Source organism: Neoarius graeffei, chromosome 2, assembly GCF_027579695.1.
Source record: "Neoarius graeffei isolate fNeoGra1 chromosome 2, fNeoGra1.pri, whole genome shotgun sequence".
Lineage (NCBI taxonomy): Eukaryota > Metazoa > Chordata > Actinopteri > Siluriformes > Ariidae > Neoarius > Neoarius graeffei.
The window spans coordinates 65,810,409-65,827,545 of NC_083570.1; the positions used below are offsets into that span (position 1 = coordinate 65,810,409).

Genomic DNA, 17,137 nt, shown 5'->3' on the forward strand with positions numbered 1-17,137 from the left:
CAGTGTCCCTGATTTCCATAAAGAACTTCAAATTTTGATTCGTCTGACCACAGAACAGTTTTCCACTTTGCCACAGTCCATTTTAAATGAGCCTTGGCCCAGAGAAGACGTCTGCGCTTCTGGATCATGTTTAGATACGGCTTCTTCTCTGAACTATAGAGTTTTAGCTGGCAACGGCGGATGGCACGGTGAATTGTGTTCACAGATAATGTTCTCTGGAAGTATTCCTGAGCCCATTTTGTGATTTCCAATACAGAAGCATGCCTGTATGTGATGCAGTGCCGTCTAAGGGCCCGAAGGTCACGGGCACCCAGTATGGTTTTCCGGCCTTGACCCTTACGCACAGAGATTCTTCCAGATTCTCTGAATCTTTTGATGATATTATGCACTGTAGATGATGATATGTTCAAACTCTTTGCAATTTTACACTGTCGAACTCCTTTCTGATATTGCTCCACTATTTGTTGGCACAGAATTAGGGGGATTGGTGATCCTCTTCCCATCTTTACTTCTGAGAGCTGCTGCCACTCCAAGATGCTCTTTTTATACCCAGTCATGTTAATGACCTATTGCCAATTGACCTAATGAGTTGCAATTTGGTCCTCCAGCTGTTCCTTTTTTGTCCCTTTAACTTTTCCAGCCTCTTATTGCCCCTGTCCCAACTTTTTTGAGATGTGTTGCTGTCATGAAATTTCAAACGAGCCAATATTTGGCATGAAATTTCAAAATGTCTCACTTTCGACATTTGATATGTTGTCTATGTTCTATTGTGAATACAATATCAGTTTTTGAGATTTGTAAATTATTGCATTCCGTTTTTATTTACAATTTGTACTTTGTCCCAACTTTTTTGGAATTGAGGTTGTACATTAATGATTAACATGTCAAAAATATCAAATTTAATTCCCCTAGTTAATGAGTAATTTTCAGGAGTGCATTTAGAAAACGTGGTGATTTTCCTGCTACACAGTTCATTACTTTGAAAAAAATCAGACAGTTGAAGGTAAACGCCGCAAAATCCCAAAACAGTCCTTTTAAAAAGTAAAGGTCTGTTAGAGTTTCTAAAGCTTTCAGGTTTCAATGTTGGGGACAGTGAGCCTCGTTTATCAATCTTTTAGTAGAGCTGTGCGTTTGCAGAAGCTAAAGTGAACTAAACATTTCCAATTCATATTTATGCGAGTTGAAGCCAATTGTTTACATTAGTTCGTATTGTCTGTAAATTTAAACACACCAATGAATACCAAATTTCTCATGTAAATCAGGGGCGTAGCGAGGATTTTTCGTGTGTATGTCACACACTGACTGGCAGCCTGAGCGCATTATGTAACAAAAAATAAATTACCATTGCTAGTTTTAGGCAGCTTAGAAACCGGCTCTTCCATTATTGCTGTTTCTTCCACATTTTCTTGATGTGTTCTAGAAACGGCACTAAAACTTAGCTTCAAAGCCACAAACTGCAACTTTGATGGAAAAAATTATGTAATAAATTGCTGACCTCTCTTCACGTCAAAAGAAGGAAAGTTTTGCTTGTTTTGACATGGCGAATTATTAACACGAGGAAATATTTGTAATTCGCAACTAAAAAGACTGCAGCTACACTGGCAGCTAGAACATGCTTTTTAGTGCGATCGTGTTGTGCAGAACGGTGTCAGTCCTGCGCGCCTTAGCTCGTGCACCTGAAGGTGTGCCTTGGGCGCGTGCGCCTAACGAGCTCCGGCACGCGCCCCGTTAACAAAGAACACCTGCCTTTAATCAGTGAACTATGTTTGGGCTATTTAAGGACCACGCCCAGGCAAGGACGATGCGAAGTATTACGCCGCGTCTAGGAACGCGGAAAATCCGAAAAATAAATTCCTCCATGTGGAAAACCGGAGATTTAAGAGTTTTGTCAAATATCCGGATTTCCAGGTAAATCCGGAAGACTTTCATCTATAATTAGTGAAAAGTCTTGGGGATGTGCTTCAGAAGACTCAATAGAGTGATCTGACTCTCCTGTTATCAAGACAAGATCTCTGCGAAAAATTAATGCAACTCTGAATGGAAATAAATGTTGTGATGTTGCATAAAGCTGTTGAAAACAATGCACACTATAATCAAAGTTAAAGGTGGTCGAATGAAATATTAGACTATGCAACTTTTTTTTTTGGCTAGGCAGTGTACATTTCACTGTGCAACAAATGTTTTTAGGTTGTCAGACTCATATAAGCTCCTGTATTTCAATGGAAATTCAGGGTCACTTCTGAAATATTTTTGGAGCACGCTAGGAGTCTTATTTTTGTATACCCATGTCTTTATATAATTTTAAAATGTTTTGAGTATTTATTTGTGATGTGTTGTTTCAAATCTCTGAATAAAATGGTCAACGGTGCAAGCTTCCCCCCCCCTTTTGAAACAAAGCATTTTTCTCCTGCTTAAGTGAATATTAGATTATTAACTCTTTCAGGGATTTAAATATAAAAGTTTGGCAGAAGGCACATTTCTAGTCAGAATGTATGCAAGTATATAAAGTCACCTTTGGGTTCCAGTCCATCTCTCCATCAATAGGTTGGGCCCTGCACAAAATGATTTCAACAGCCTGACCCGGCAAGCTCTGGAACTCTGGGGGAAGCGGCAGTAGCTGATGTGACTTCACTTCCTGGGTACGTCCTTCATCCACAAATCGAACTTCGACACTGCTAAATAGCCGGTCTCCCTTATCTGGCACCTTGGTCACACACACCCTGACACAAACCGTCCACCTATGCTTAATTCAAGCATGTGTGTGTTTATGAAATAAAATGCTAGTTAATTATTATAATAAATATAGACAAAAAGTGCTGAAATTATACTGAGCAATATTCTTGTCAAGATTTTGGAAAGACTTTGAACTTGAGTGAAAACTTTTTAATTCTTTTGTGGGAAGAAGAGAAAAACTTGAAAAGGGCATGTTCTACTTCTTTTCGTTCTCCAGAAGAATGCTGAATATAACGCTTCAATCCTCCGGCTCCTATTAACACGCCTAATCAATGTTTAACTGTCTCTAGAACATGGGAGTGGCATTTTAATAGTCTGGCAAGTACAAGTGATAACTCTAATATGATGGCACATTTGCGCCTAGCTTTTAAGGAGACAATGCTCACAAGTCGACATGTAATACACAGAAATCCGACAGACAGCAATCTATGGGGGTTATAGCAATAGTGCACAGTACATCACTGGGGCTACTAATGCCATCGCAAGACGCTGGTAAAATACATTGCGTGGGTGTGGGCTCAATTCATGGCAAATATCCAACTGTTGTGGCCTAATTGTGTGAAATGATATTTATAATTAATAAGATTTTTCACTCAAGGAAAGTTTGAGTGGGAATGTTTATTTTAGGCTCATTTTTACGAAGGACACTGCATGTACCTGTGGTTCTACAGGCGAGTGGAGGACTGCCAGGCCACCCGAGTCACTCAACTGAAGAGAATGGCCAAAGTACACGTGTGATATAGCAGGGACCTTTTAAATACTACTTTCCATTTCAAAACCTACCAGTAAAGAGCAACAGACCACTACTTACCTATGATATACATCCTCTTCCTGCACTGCATAAAAGTCTCCTTCCACAATTTCCTTTGCACAAAGCCTCTCTTTAGCATAATGTGACTTCATCTCGGCAGCAAGCTTCTCATAGCCATTCTCTTTCTGGTCCACAATACGTCCATAGTACACATTCGCAGTCTTAATGTAAAGGGGCAACACCTTTCGGGGAAGTCAACATAAAAATATTTTACTAGTCCATCAAACTGGTAGTCCTGATAGATTAGTAATAATGTGTGATCATGGTTCTCTCTGAACTATATATACACTTTTTTTTTAAACTAGGGAACAAACCTGGTTAAAACTAGTAGGAAACTCACCAAAACAGTTCCAGAGTCTGGGTGTTGGGGACAATCAAGAAATTTATTGATTCGGTGTCTGTCCGGGCAACTTGTGCTGTCCCTATGTGCCAGAAACAAACACTAAGTAATAACACATACAATATTTTGACGTCACAGAACTACCCAGAATTAGAAGCAGAAATGGCTTTTCACTAATCTTCCTTAACAGAAACATGGACAAGAACTGGTCTTCTGAAATTAAGCTACAGCACTGCAAAAAACACCTAGGCATATTCTGAATATAGGCAAACTGACCCAATATTATTATGAGCACATTATACAACCCTGATTCCAAAAAAGTTGGGACAAAGTACAAATTGTAAATAAAAACGGAATGCAATAATTTACAAATCTCAAAAACTGATATTGTATTCACAATAGAACATAGACAACATATCAAATGTCGAAAGTGAGACATTTTGAAATTTCATGCCAAATATCGGCTCATTTGAAATTTCATGACAGCAACACATCTCAAAAAAGTTGGGACAGGGGCAATAAGAGGCTGGAAAAGTTAAAGGGACAAAAAAGGAACAGCTGGAGGACCAAATTGCAACTCATTAGGTCAATTGGCAATAGGTCATTAACATGACTGGGTATAAAAAGAGCATCTTGGAGTGGCAGCGGCTCTCAGAAGTAAAGCTGGGAAGAGGATCACCAATCCCCCTAATTCTGCACCGACAAATAGTGGAGCAATATCAGAAAGGAGTTCGACAGTGTAAAATTGCAAAGAGTTTGAACATGTCATCATCTACAGTGCATAATATCATCAAAAGATTCAGAGAATCTGGAAGAATCTCTGTGCGTAAGGGTCAAGGCCAGAAAACCATACTGGGTGCCCGTGATCTTCGGGCCCTTAGACGGCACTGCATCACATACAGGCATGCTTCTGTATTGGAAATCACAAAATGGGCTCAGGAATATTTCCAGAGAACATTATCTGTGAACACAATTCACCGTGCCATCCGCCGTTGCCAGCTAAAACTCTATAGTTCAAAGAAGAAGCCGCATCTAAACACGATCCAGAAGCGCAGACGTCTTCTCTGGGCCAAGGCTCATTTAAAATGGACTGTGGCAAAGTGGAAAACTGTTCTGTGGTCAGACGAATCAAAATTTGAAGTTCTTTATGGGAATCAGGGACGCCGTGTCATTCGGACTAAAGAGGAGAAGGACGACCTGAGTTGTTATCAGCGCTCAGTTCAGAAGCCTGCATCTCTGATGGTATGGGGTTGCATTAGTGCATGTGGCATGGGCAGCTTACACATCTGGAAAGACACCATCAATGCTGAAAGGTATATCCAGGTTCTAGAGCAACATATGCTCCCATCCAGACGACGTCTCTTTCAGGGAAGACCTTGCATTTTCCAACATGACAATGCCAAACCACATACTGCATCAATTACAGCATCATGGCTGCGTAGAAGAAGGGTCCGGGTACTGAACTGGCCAGCCTGCAGTCCAGATCTTTCACCCATAGAAAACATTTGGCGCATCATAAAACGGAAGATACGACAAAAAAGACCTAAGACAGTTGAGCAACTAGAATCCTACATTAGACAAGAATGGGTTAACATTCCTATTCCTAAACTTGAGCAGCTTGTCTCCTCAGTCCCCAGACGTTTACAGACTGTTGTAAAGAGAAAAGGGGATGTCTCACAGTGGTAAACATGGCCTTGTCCCAACTTTGAGATGTGTTGTCATGAAATTTAAAAAAAAAAAAAAAAAAAAAATCACCTAATTTTTCTCTTTAAATGATACATTTTCTCAGTTTAAACATTTGATATGTCATCTATGTTCTATTCTGAATAAAATATGGACTTTTGAAACTTCCACATCATTGCATTCCGTTTTTATTTACAATTTGTACTTTGTCCCAACTTTTTTGGAATCGGGGTTGTAAAACTACAAAAAGATTACTATGTCTATTTCTAGACCTTTTACCAACTTCATGCTTGAAATGGTCTTGTTCTACAAGCAAATACGGCATGTAATTCTACTAAATGTCAATAATAATATAAAATGTACCGGTATGTAATTTTATGTAATAAAACGTCGGTAAGGTTATTAACCCAGCCTTTTTCCAAAGTTACACTCTTACCCTAATAGTACCTGTTACATTTTAGTTCCAACATGCATTTGAAGTACAACGTTATACATCCCCCCCCACGATTGTAGAATTGTAGTATAAAGACCTGCAGAAGCCTAGGCTTTTCAGATAGTTGCAGAGAGCACTGTCAGCTTTACACTGTTCCTTTGCCTGCTGGACTCCCTGGGCAAACTGCAGGAGCTCTGATGGCAGTGGAGTGTCTGTACGCTTCAGGTAGCGCAGCACACCAGACACATGACGAGAATTCTGCTCGGACAGCAGCAAAACTGAACGCACCGTAGGAGACGAGCCCTCAGAGTGATTCTGACCCATCACAGATCACACACACACAAACATGCGCATATGCATTTGTAAACAAAGCAAAAGCACATACATCTTTACGAACACAAAAATACCATGAATATCATCTGTTCTCTAAATCACTAGAGTCAAGCCTTTTTGTCAAATCATTAAAAGTAAACAAACAAGACCATTTGATTCATACCTTGCAAGACAGATTCTGAAAGTTCTCAACCATGCAGAACATCCGGTTCCCAAACAGTTTAGGGGAGCTAGGGAAACCATAATGCACCACGCATGTAGCATCCCTGATACCAAGGGCCTTTAAGCAATCATTGGTGGTCACTGGGGTTCAAAAACAAACTGACAGTATTGAGAAAGTCTTGAAATATCAATTATAGATCAAACACCACATGGAAATTGGTTACAAAAGTACACATACCCAAGATAACCTGTGTACCTGGACCAACAGCTTTCTTCCACTGCTCCACCACAAAATCAAACTGGTAGGTAAGGCCCTCATGAACTTTGAGAGAAAATGCTGCTGTGTTGCTGAGAGCCTGAATTAATACATTACAGACTGTTAGTGCTGGAAACTCCTGGATATTTCTGTGACCCTCGAGTCATTAGTGACTATCTGCTCAGAACACACTAACAAACAATATTACTGGATATTATTTTTTCCAAGAAACCAATGCTTTCTAAAAAGGTACCTTCACACCCATTTGAACCAGAGAGAAATTCATGTTTTTGGATTTTCCCCTCGATTTTGGTTATTTGCCAATTCCCATCCACTAGTTAGGTTTCCCATATCACACATGATGTACTAACCAGGGAGCATGAAGGCTACTGCATGCGTCCTCCAAGACAATCGCTTCCTTTTTTGACCTGCCGCTTATATTACATCAGACCACACTGGAACACACTCAAAGAAAACTGCTAACTTTCCTCCTCCTCATACATAAGCTCACAGATTACCCAGGATTGGCTAGAATCATTGGATTGCCATACCTCCCACCCAGAAAGCATGCCCAGTTTTGCTCTCATGGACTGCTGAGCATGATCCCAACAATAGGGCAAACATTTTTCTGTTGTGCCACTTGGGAGCCTCCTATAAAATTCATTTTTTGGTCAGAAATCAAGATGATATTGGGGGGGGGTTTACAATACATGGACAACATTGCTTCTTCCTTTTTTTTTATTTTTTATAAAGTTGTAACATGAGCACAATGTGCTGCATCATAAAGCACACTACTTCATTACATTACAGGCATTTAGCAGATGCTCTTATCCAGAGCGATGCACGACAAGACCCTGACATACCCACAGCCGTGGGCAACCTGGGGAGCAGTTGGGGGTTATGTGCCTTGCTCAAGGGCACTTCGGCCATTCCTGCTGGTCCAGGGAATCGAACCGATGACCTTTTGGCCCCAAAGCTACTTGTCTAACCTTTAGGCCATGGCTTCCTCCATGCACTGCACTGCTCTGCTCTTATACTGCTGTACCTCAAGTGATAACATTCAACAGGGTACTGCTTTTATTAAAATAAATATACACTGACTCCACATCAGAAATGAAAGCAATTGCCTTCTGCATTGCATTTTGCCTACATTAGTGTGTTGCAGCAATGATGCACCGAAATGCAATCACAGCTCTAAGCAATACAAGAGGTGTGATTTGAAGGGCCTTAAAGTATAATTTTCCAGGAGGCATTCCCATTCATATAAGAAAATTCCCTGCATTACTAGATTAGATTCAACTTTGTCATTGCACATGTCACAGGTACAAGCCAACGAAATGCAGACTGTATCTAACCAGAAGTGCACAGCAGTAAATAAACATGTATAATATACATAAATATAAATATACAGGAATTACAGGGTATGGAATGGTATGATATTTACAGTATGTTCAAAACGTGCAATATGAATGAACTATAGTGCAATGGTATGATGTATAGATACAGTGGTGCTTGAAAGTTTGTGAACCCTTTAGAATTTTCTATATTTCTGCATAAATATGACCTAAAACATCAGATTTTCACACAAGTCCTAAAAGTAGATAAAGAGAACCCAGTTAAACAAATGAGACAAAAATATTATACTTGGACATTTATTTATTGAGGAAAATTATCCAATATTACATATCTGTAAGTGGCAAAAGTATATGAACCTCTAGGATTAGATGTTAATTTGAAGGTGAAATTAGAGTCAGGTGTTTTCAATCAATGGGATGACAATCAGGTGTGAGTGGGCACCCCGTTTTATTTAAAGAACAGGGATCTATCAAAGTCTGATCTTCACAACACATGTTTGTGGAAGTGTATCATGGCACGAACAAAGGAGATTTCTGAGGACCTCAGAAAAAGTGTTGTTGATGCTCATCAGGCTGGAAAAGGTTACAAAACCATCTCTAAAGAGTTTGGACTCCACCAATCCACAGTCAGACAGATTGTGTACAAATGGAGGAAATTCAAGACCATTGTTACCCTCCCCAGGAGTGGTCGACCAACAAAGATCACTCCAAGAGCAAGACGTGTAATAGTCGGTGAGATCACAAAGGACCCCAGGGTAACTTCTAAATAACTGAAGGCCTCTCTCACATTGGCTAATGTTAATGTTCATGAATCCAGCATCAGGAGAACACCGAACAACAATGGTGTGCATGGCAGGGTTGCAAGGAGAAGGTCACTGCTCTCCAAAAACAACATTTATGCTTGTCTGCAGTTTGCTAAAGATCACGTGGACAAGCCAGAAGGCTATTGGAAAAAATGTTTTGTGGACGGATGAGACCAAAATAGAACTTTTTGGTTTAAATGAGAAGCGTTATGTTTGGAGAAAGGAAAACACTGCATTCCAGCATAAGAACCTTATCCCATCTGTGAAACATGGTGGTGGTAGTATCATGGTTTGGGCCTGTTTTGCTGCATCTAGGCCAGGACGGCTTGCCTTCATTGATGGAACAATGAGTTCTGAATTATACCAGCGAATTCTAAAGGAAAATGTCAGGACATCTGTCCATGAACTGAATCTCAAGAGAATGTGGGTCATGCAGCAAGACAATGACCCTAAGCACACAAGTCGTTCAACCAAAGAATGGTTAAAGAAGAATAAAGTTAATGTTTTGGAATGGCCAAGTCAAAGTCCTGACCTTAATCCAATTGAAATGTTGTGGAAGAACCTGAAGCGAGCAGTTCATGTGAGGAAACCCACCAACATCCTAGAGCTGAAGCTGTTCTGTAGAGAGGAATGGGCTAAAATTCCTCCAAGCCGGTGTGCAGGACTGATCAACAGTTACCGGAAACGTTTAGTTGCAGTTATTGCTGCACAAGGGGGTCACACCAGATACTGAAAGCAAAGGTTCACATACTTTTGCCACTCACAGATATGTAATATTGGATCATTTTCCTCAATAAATAAATGACCAAGTATAATATTTTTGTCTCATTTGTTTAACTGGGTTCTCTTTATCTACTTTTAGGACTTGTGTGAAAATCTGCTGATGTTTTAGGTCATATTTATGCAGAAATATAGAAAATTCTAAAGGGTTCACAAACTTTCAAGCACCACTGTATTTGCAGTATATACAAAACACGGTATGAATAAACAGTAGTGCAAACAGTGATAGTGCAGTGAAGTCAGTTCAAGTCAATCCAGTTTGTTCGGGGGGTTGATGAGTGTGTAGGCTCATTGGTGAACCCTCACTCAGACAGCCTCAGACTGCTTGTTTTGTTCAGCACCTGCCCAAACAAACTGTAACAAGGGGTAAAATGCACCAAGGTTCAATTTATTAAAAAAAAAAAAAAAAACCCCACCCCTACATGCTCCGTGTATGACAGCACTCTAGAAGATTGTGTGTTTGGTAAGAGTTTATTGTACCTTGTACACATGCTCCACCTCTTCTGGTGAGTTAGTGATGAGAAGGGTTTTCTGGGGAACAGAGGGGCTAAAGTCCAAAGAGCTGAGCAGCACTGAGGTCTTATGGCAGTCCAGACACATCAGTATTGTCTGTAGATAACAAACAGGAATTAAAACAATCCACTATAGGAAGAAGTAGTGCATGCACAAGTGCAAATAAGAAAAAAAAAAAGCAGCTTATAAGCTTATGCAGTTTTGCAGAGATTCATCAAAACGGCAGGGAGGATACAGATCCATAGATATACACAGAATTTAAATCAATTAGACATTTAACAAAAGAGAACATCTGTTGAACATTCAGTACCTCATCCAAGCCTTGCTCCATGACCAAGACCCAGTGCAAGTTTTCTGACTGGCAGTGCACAAGTGATCTGTTATACTAGTTGTAATATACTATATGGCAAAAAAGTATATAGACACCTGACCATCACACCCATATATGCTTTTTGAACATCCCATTCAAATCAAATCAAGTTTATTTGTATAGCGCTTTTAACAATAAACATTGTCGCAAAGCAGCTTTACAGAATTTGGACGACTTAAAACATGAGCTAATTTTATCCCTAATCTATCCCCAATGAGCCAGCCTGTGGCAAGGAAAAACTCCCTCAGACGACATGAGGAAGAAACCTCGAGAGGAACCAGACTCAAAAGGGAACCCATCCTCATTTGGGCAACAACAGACAGCCTGACTATAATATTAACAGTTTTAACAGGTATAACCCTCAACTGTCCTCATGGGGCCGTCCTTCACAGGAGTGGGGCAATAAAACTCCGACCAGACACAGGACACCAGGATGGATCAAGCAGGTCCGAGGGGCAGAAGAGGCCAGCATCTCAATCCCAGGATCAACATGTAACTCAGAGGGACAGATGGGGGGGAGAGAGAGAGAGAGAGAGAAAGAAAACACGTTGTTAGGTATGCCCTAAAAATGACAAGTATTCATCCATTCAGTCTTGCTGTGAGAATATCCTCCACACTTCTTGGGAGGCTTTCCACTAGATTCTGGAGCATGACTGTGGGGATTTGCTCATTCTGCCATAAGAGCATTAGTGAAGTCAGGTGAGGAGGCCTGGGACAACATTCCAGTCGATCCCAAAGGTGCTCAATGGGGTTTAGGTCAGGTCTCCATGCAAGTCCACTCAAGTTCTTCCACACGAACATTGGCAAACCATGTCTTTATGGACCTTGCTTTGTGCACAAGCGCAACATGTTTGGCTTAGGCCCCTCGTTCCAGGATAGGGAAATCTTCATGCTATAGTATACAAAGACATCCTACACAAGTGTATGCTTCCAACTTTATCGGAGTATGTGAGCCTTCACCCAATAAACAGTTTAGGGAAGGTTCACTGTGGCAGCAGGAGCATAGTCGTGTGTCAGCTGTGGATGGAGAGTAGGCAGGCTGAACCAGCAGGTAACATGTGACAAATCTCACCTGTGCCAGACTGCCAGCTATTGATTTGTGTCTTTCGTGTGTTTGCAGAGAGAAGCCAGTAACCAGAGCAAGAGAACTGAGCAGCCCAACACCGTGTGCATGTGTGTGCAGGTATGCTTAGAGTGAAGAGAGTAATAAAATTGCTGAAAAGCATAATGACATGAAAATAAAATATGCCTTTGAATTGTCACAAGCCTGTCTCCCATTGGCCCCAAATCACAAGAGTGCTACACTGGTGCTAAAACTGAGGAAGAAGCACCATCATAGAGCCATCGCCCTCACTGAGATAGTTCACAACCTCACTAACATCCACAAAACCTACCATCAAGTCCTCGTTGTACTGTGCATGGAGCAAAAGCAGTGCTTCCAGGCTCTTCTCCAGACCCAGGAGAGGACAGGCAGGTGCTCCAGAGCCCCAGCCAGTGGGTACTCCAGCAGCAGGCTCAGAGATTCCCGTGGCCCTATCCCAGGCCACAGTCACTAAAAGGAGTCCACAAGACAAGCGTTTGTGGCGCTGCCTGAGCATGCCGCATATGAATGCGCTTAGCCACCCTTGCAGTGGATAGTCCACCTACTGCCGCTCCTGTCGGGGAAGCCTACTCACAGCCCAACAGCTCCCCATCACCAACCTGCTGAAGTACCCAGACCTCAAGCAGGCCATCTTGCAACGGGTTGGTCTCACCCCAGACCAGGATCAGGTGGTGGAGGGGTGTCTAACATTTGCAATCTCTTGTTGTGAGAGACAAAGTACAGCACGATAGAAGGAATGCCTGGCCATCAAGTGGGTGGTCCTCACCCTCCAATATGACCTACTGGGATGTGCTTTCATTCTGCTCCAATCACGCCTCACTCCAATGGTTCTACCTCATGAAGGATGCCAATGCACAGATCACTGTTTGGTATCTGGTACTTTAGCCATTTAAGTTTGAGGTGATCCACAGGCTGGGGGCACAGATGGTGGTGGCAGATTACCTCTCCCACCAGGGTGGAGTCAACTGCAAGCTGACTCATAACACATAGTAAACAATATCTGTTGTCAGATACTAGTAAACAATATCTGTTGTCATAGCAATGCGATTCTTGCTGTCGAAAAAGATCACTGTTCTCAGTGAATGAAAACAAAGCATGGTCACATAAAAATACAAGGAAAATTTTAAAACATTTTTTTGGGGGGGCGGGGGCGCAGCACAAAACCACTGCAAGTAGCCAGCAATGGAGCGTTTACAGGCAGCAGAATCACCAGCTGCTGGCAGTTATTGACAGAGCTGAACTTACCTTGGGATTGGGATCCCTCCCAAAGGGATCAATAAAGTTTTATCTAATCTAATGTGCATAAATCTGCTACTAATCTTGACACCTACTAATAATGTAGCAATGTTCATTCAATATTGGAGCGGTACAAGTTTTTGGCCATACTACACAATATGAGCTGGTTGCCCAAGATAAGATACAAGCTATACTAGACACTAAGATCCAAATTTAAACCAAAGAAGGATCAACAGGATACAGAACTTTTGGAAAACAAATATAGTTTAATCTGTTCGTCATTTTGTCTTCTGTTCTCTCTCAGGAAGGGTGGTATCTCACTGGGCTGCGACAGCCTGCAACTAGTTGGAGACAACAATTGCGATAAAATATGCGAATTTTCACTTGGAAATCACACCGAATTGATATTCGTATATTTTATCGCAATTGTTGTGTCTCCAACTAGTCGCAGGCTGTCGCAGCCCAGTGAGATACACTCGCACTTCCTGTCTCACGGAAACTGACTTGAGAAGAGTTCGTGACGGCTTTGCGACACCAGCGACACATTTGCGGCCATTTTGAGAGAAATTTTGTCGCACTAATTTTTTGAACATGTTCAAAATTTCAGCGACGAAGGAGCGACACTTTGCGACTCATGCGAGGAAACTGAGAAGCCCCGCAAATGTTTCAAGACACTTTTGAAACTCTCTTGCGAATGACGTTCGCAATTTGTCGCAAGCTGTCGCAGCCCAGTGAGATACTGGCTTAAGTGTGATCCGTCACTAACCTGTTGAACCCCACCGTATAATGCTGCCTCTTCTGGCACTGTGACGATGATGCATGGGTTAACCATGTGATTCCAGACCACAGTCTCCAGCTCCCGACACCAATGACTGCTTACAGCAACAAGTTGCCGCACACACATGGTTCTCTCCTCTCTGGACACCACTTTCTGGTAATGTTCTAAGATGGCAGTCATCTTCAAGAGAGATAAAGGGGAAAGAATTCAGGATTTTTCCTAACCATCTCGATTTGGGAACACTTTCATCGGTTTGGTTTGGTTTTTCTCACCTGCTCAGGAGCTCTTGAGAAGAGTTCATGAGCCTCATCCAGAATCAGGTGGCAGAGCCTATGAAAGAGGAAGAACTGCACCTCCAGCAACCTGGCCAGGCTAAAGGGGGTGGTAACCAGCAACTGACCTAACACACACACACACACACCACAGACTGGCTCCATGCTGGTTTCATCATGTGTTAAAGAGTAAAATTAAAACCAGCAAGGGGGCTTACAGTTGTTCTGAATCTTGGTTTCTTTGGCTTCATTCTTGCCTACTCCAACCAGCACAGCAGCAGGCTGTAGGTTCACTGCTGCCTTGCTCTCCTCTAGTAGCTCCAGCACTAACTCTACCTTTTCCCAACCTGGACAAATGATCACTGCTATGGGCTGAAAACAGGGGGGGGAAGAAAAAAAGAGAGAAAGCAATGAATGCCAAGAGCATATATACAAATCCATTAATACCGACTGATACTCAATACAGCACAAAAATGTAAAGATTAGGACTATAAGAAAAGTTGACCAAAATCCTAACAAAACATGGATTTTAACAGCTCAACAGAAAGAAGAAAAATGAGGGCGGAGGACAGATGGTAAGGTTCAGAGATTAGAAACAGGTTTAACAGTCGTCTTCTGTTTCTCACCCCAGTGTATGCAGTGAGGGCACGGAACAAAGAGGCTAACTGCAGTTGAGCCAGCAGTGGTGGGATGTAGGAGAGAGGATCTTCTCCATTGTGGCATATCAGCACTGTGTCACAACCTTGTGCCACAGAGGGCCAGCAGTAACTTTCAGCCAGGCCTGGTCCTGTATACTTTCGCCTCAACAGGAACTAACCCCACACACACACAAAAAGATATTCACATACTATTTTGCATCTAAATGACAGTAGATGGGGAAGAATTAATGCATTATAGACCTTCAATTTATGCTGACCAGTCAACAAGATATTTTGTCAATGAATATTTAAAATTACAGAAAGAAAGCCCAAACTAGCAGGATGGTGATTACTTTATGGAATTGCTCAGTGATGGGAGCCTGGCTCAGGGTTCTACAGGGGTTGATGGCAAAAGCTGAATGCACCAAAACGCCACTTTTGCTGGGTTCACAGCATGCAACCTGACACACAGACCAGACAGATCATTCACAGCAGTACATCACAGGGAATACCAAAAACGGTGATTACTGTATTTACTGCTGGAGAATTTTCCCTATTCCCCAAATAAAACCAGCAGACAAATTTTTATAGATTAAACAGTGAGAAGCTCATTTTTCCTCCGCAGAGGTAGCACACCTCAGCAATTCAGCAGCAGTGAGTTAGCATTACAGCTATACAACAGAAGTGAGCCCACAAATCACAGGACACGTAGCTCTTTTATAGTGAAGTCTAAACAACAGAACCATTTCTCATTGGTTACAAAAAAAAAAAAAGTCATAATGGTATAGAAAGGGCATAGTTTCTACATCTCTCAGGCTTCAGAAGGTGGATCCCTAGAACCCTAAGCAACTAATCTGCACAGTGATTAAAAAAAGACAATACACAGAGAAATGAATGAATGAATGACACTTACATGGTCATCAAGAGATTCTGAATCTGGATTTATTGGATCTGGGTTCAGCAACTGTAACAATCTGCATATAAATTCATACTTAGAAGCAAAACTGTGACATTTCTTTCTGAAGACAGCCAGGTGAATAACTGAATGAGAAGTGATGACCCACCTGGCACAGGCAAACTGGTCTCTGGTATTTGTTGTCTCTTGATTGAGAGCTGGTTCCTTCTGCACTGTGGGGATGACACTTGTACTACTGCAAGTTACCCACACAACCAAATCAGTAAATACTTCAGGCACACCAGTAAATATTTAAATATGCAGTTTAATATATCTGATAGACCAAGCATGCGTATGGTGGTGGGGTTTTTTTTGGTACTCAAACATCAAAATGAGTTACAGTTGTGGTCGGAAGTTTACATACAGTGACATGAATGTCATCTTGGATATGAATGTCAGGGCAATATTTGGGCTTTCAGTAATTTCTTTGAACTGTTCTTTTTCTGTGGCAGAATGTACAGCATACATCTTTAATAAAAAAAAAAAAAAACCTAGAATTTGGTGCACAAGTTATAATTTTCTTTGGGCTTTCTGAAATCAACACAGGGCCAAAAATTTACATACGCTCACTTGGATTATAAATTCAGAGGTGCTGAAACTTCCAAAATGTCTCTCATCTTGCCAAAGCCAAGGTCTCAACTTCCTGTTAGTGATCATGATTGACTACAGCTGGTAGCTTCTCTGTGCCTTCATAAAAAGGGTTTGTTTACAGCACTCATTGGATTGACCAACACAGTAAAATAGGAAAATCCAAGGAGCTCAGTGCAGATCTGAGAAAGAGGATCGCAGATATACACAACTCCGGAATGTCTCTTGGAGCCATTTCTAAACAACTGCAAATTTCAAGATCAGGTCAAACAATTGTATCCAAGTTACTGTGAGGTGTAGTCACTTTGCTAAGCCACTTTGCTTCAAGAAAACCCAAACTGTCACCCTCAGCTGAAAGGAAATTGGTTTGGATGGTCAGGAACAACCTGGGAACCACCATGGCACAGCCCTGCCATGAACTGGAAGCTGATGGATCACTGTCTACAGTTCAGATCACTATGGACCAAGCGGCTGCTATCCAAGAAATAACCCCCTGCTCCAAAATTGACACCTTCAAGTTTAACTAAAGTTTGAAGCTGACCACATGGACAAGGAAAAAAAAAAAGCCCTCTGGAGGAAAGCTGTATGGTCAGATGAGACAAAGATTGAGCTGTTTGGCTACAATGACCACCATGTACAAGAGGGACACTACCAGATGGTGGTGGTGGTGGTAGGATCATCATGCTCTGGGGCTGTTTTTCTACCAGTGGAACTGGTTCATTGCACAAAGTGGATGGAATAATGGAGGACTACCTCAGAATTCTTCAGCATAAATAATCAGAAACTTGAACATGACTTAGGAGTTACAACAGGACAGTGAACCCAAACACGCATCAGAGCTGGTTGTGGAGGATAAAGCAGGCTAACATTAAGTTTAAAACAAGCCCTGACTTCAACCCTATTGAAAATATATGGACCGTGCTTATAAATCGAGTCCATGGCAAGAAAAAAATAATTAATTGAACTCTACCAATTTTACCATGAAGAGTCGTGAAA

At 41.6% G+C, this 17,137-nt stretch overlaps 1 protein-coding gene across 1 annotated transcript in view; it reads right to left on the bottom strand.

Moving 5' to 3' along the window:
• The window catches only part of tdrd12 (tudor domain containing 12), a 75,245-nt gene that overhangs the window by 9,518 nt on the left and 48,590 nt on the right, over positions 1-17,137 (bottom strand). The window contains exons 15-28 of the mRNA XM_060903159.1: positions 15,663-15,749; positions 15,512-15,572; positions 14,952-15,059; positions 14,587-14,772; positions 14,179-14,332; positions 13,961-14,088; positions 13,677-13,868; positions 10,170-10,298; positions 6,734-6,851; positions 6,497-6,636; positions 6,098-6,315; positions 3,885-3,966; positions 3,545-3,726; positions 2,513-2,720 (exon numbers count right to left, since the gene is read on the bottom strand). Coding sequence (XP_060759142.1) covers positions 2,513-2,720; positions 3,545-3,726; positions 3,885-3,966; positions 6,098-6,315; positions 6,497-6,636; positions 6,734-6,851; positions 10,170-10,298; positions 13,677-13,868; positions 13,961-14,088; positions 14,179-14,332; positions 14,587-14,772; positions 14,952-15,059; positions 15,512-15,572; positions 15,663-15,749 — 1,993 coding nt within the window. The remainder of the gene's footprint in view (positions 1-2,512; positions 2,721-3,544; positions 3,727-3,884; positions 3,967-6,097; positions 6,316-6,496; positions 6,637-6,733; positions 6,852-10,169; positions 10,299-13,676; positions 13,869-13,960; positions 14,089-14,178; positions 14,333-14,586; positions 14,773-14,951; positions 15,060-15,511; positions 15,573-15,662; positions 15,750-17,137) is intronic.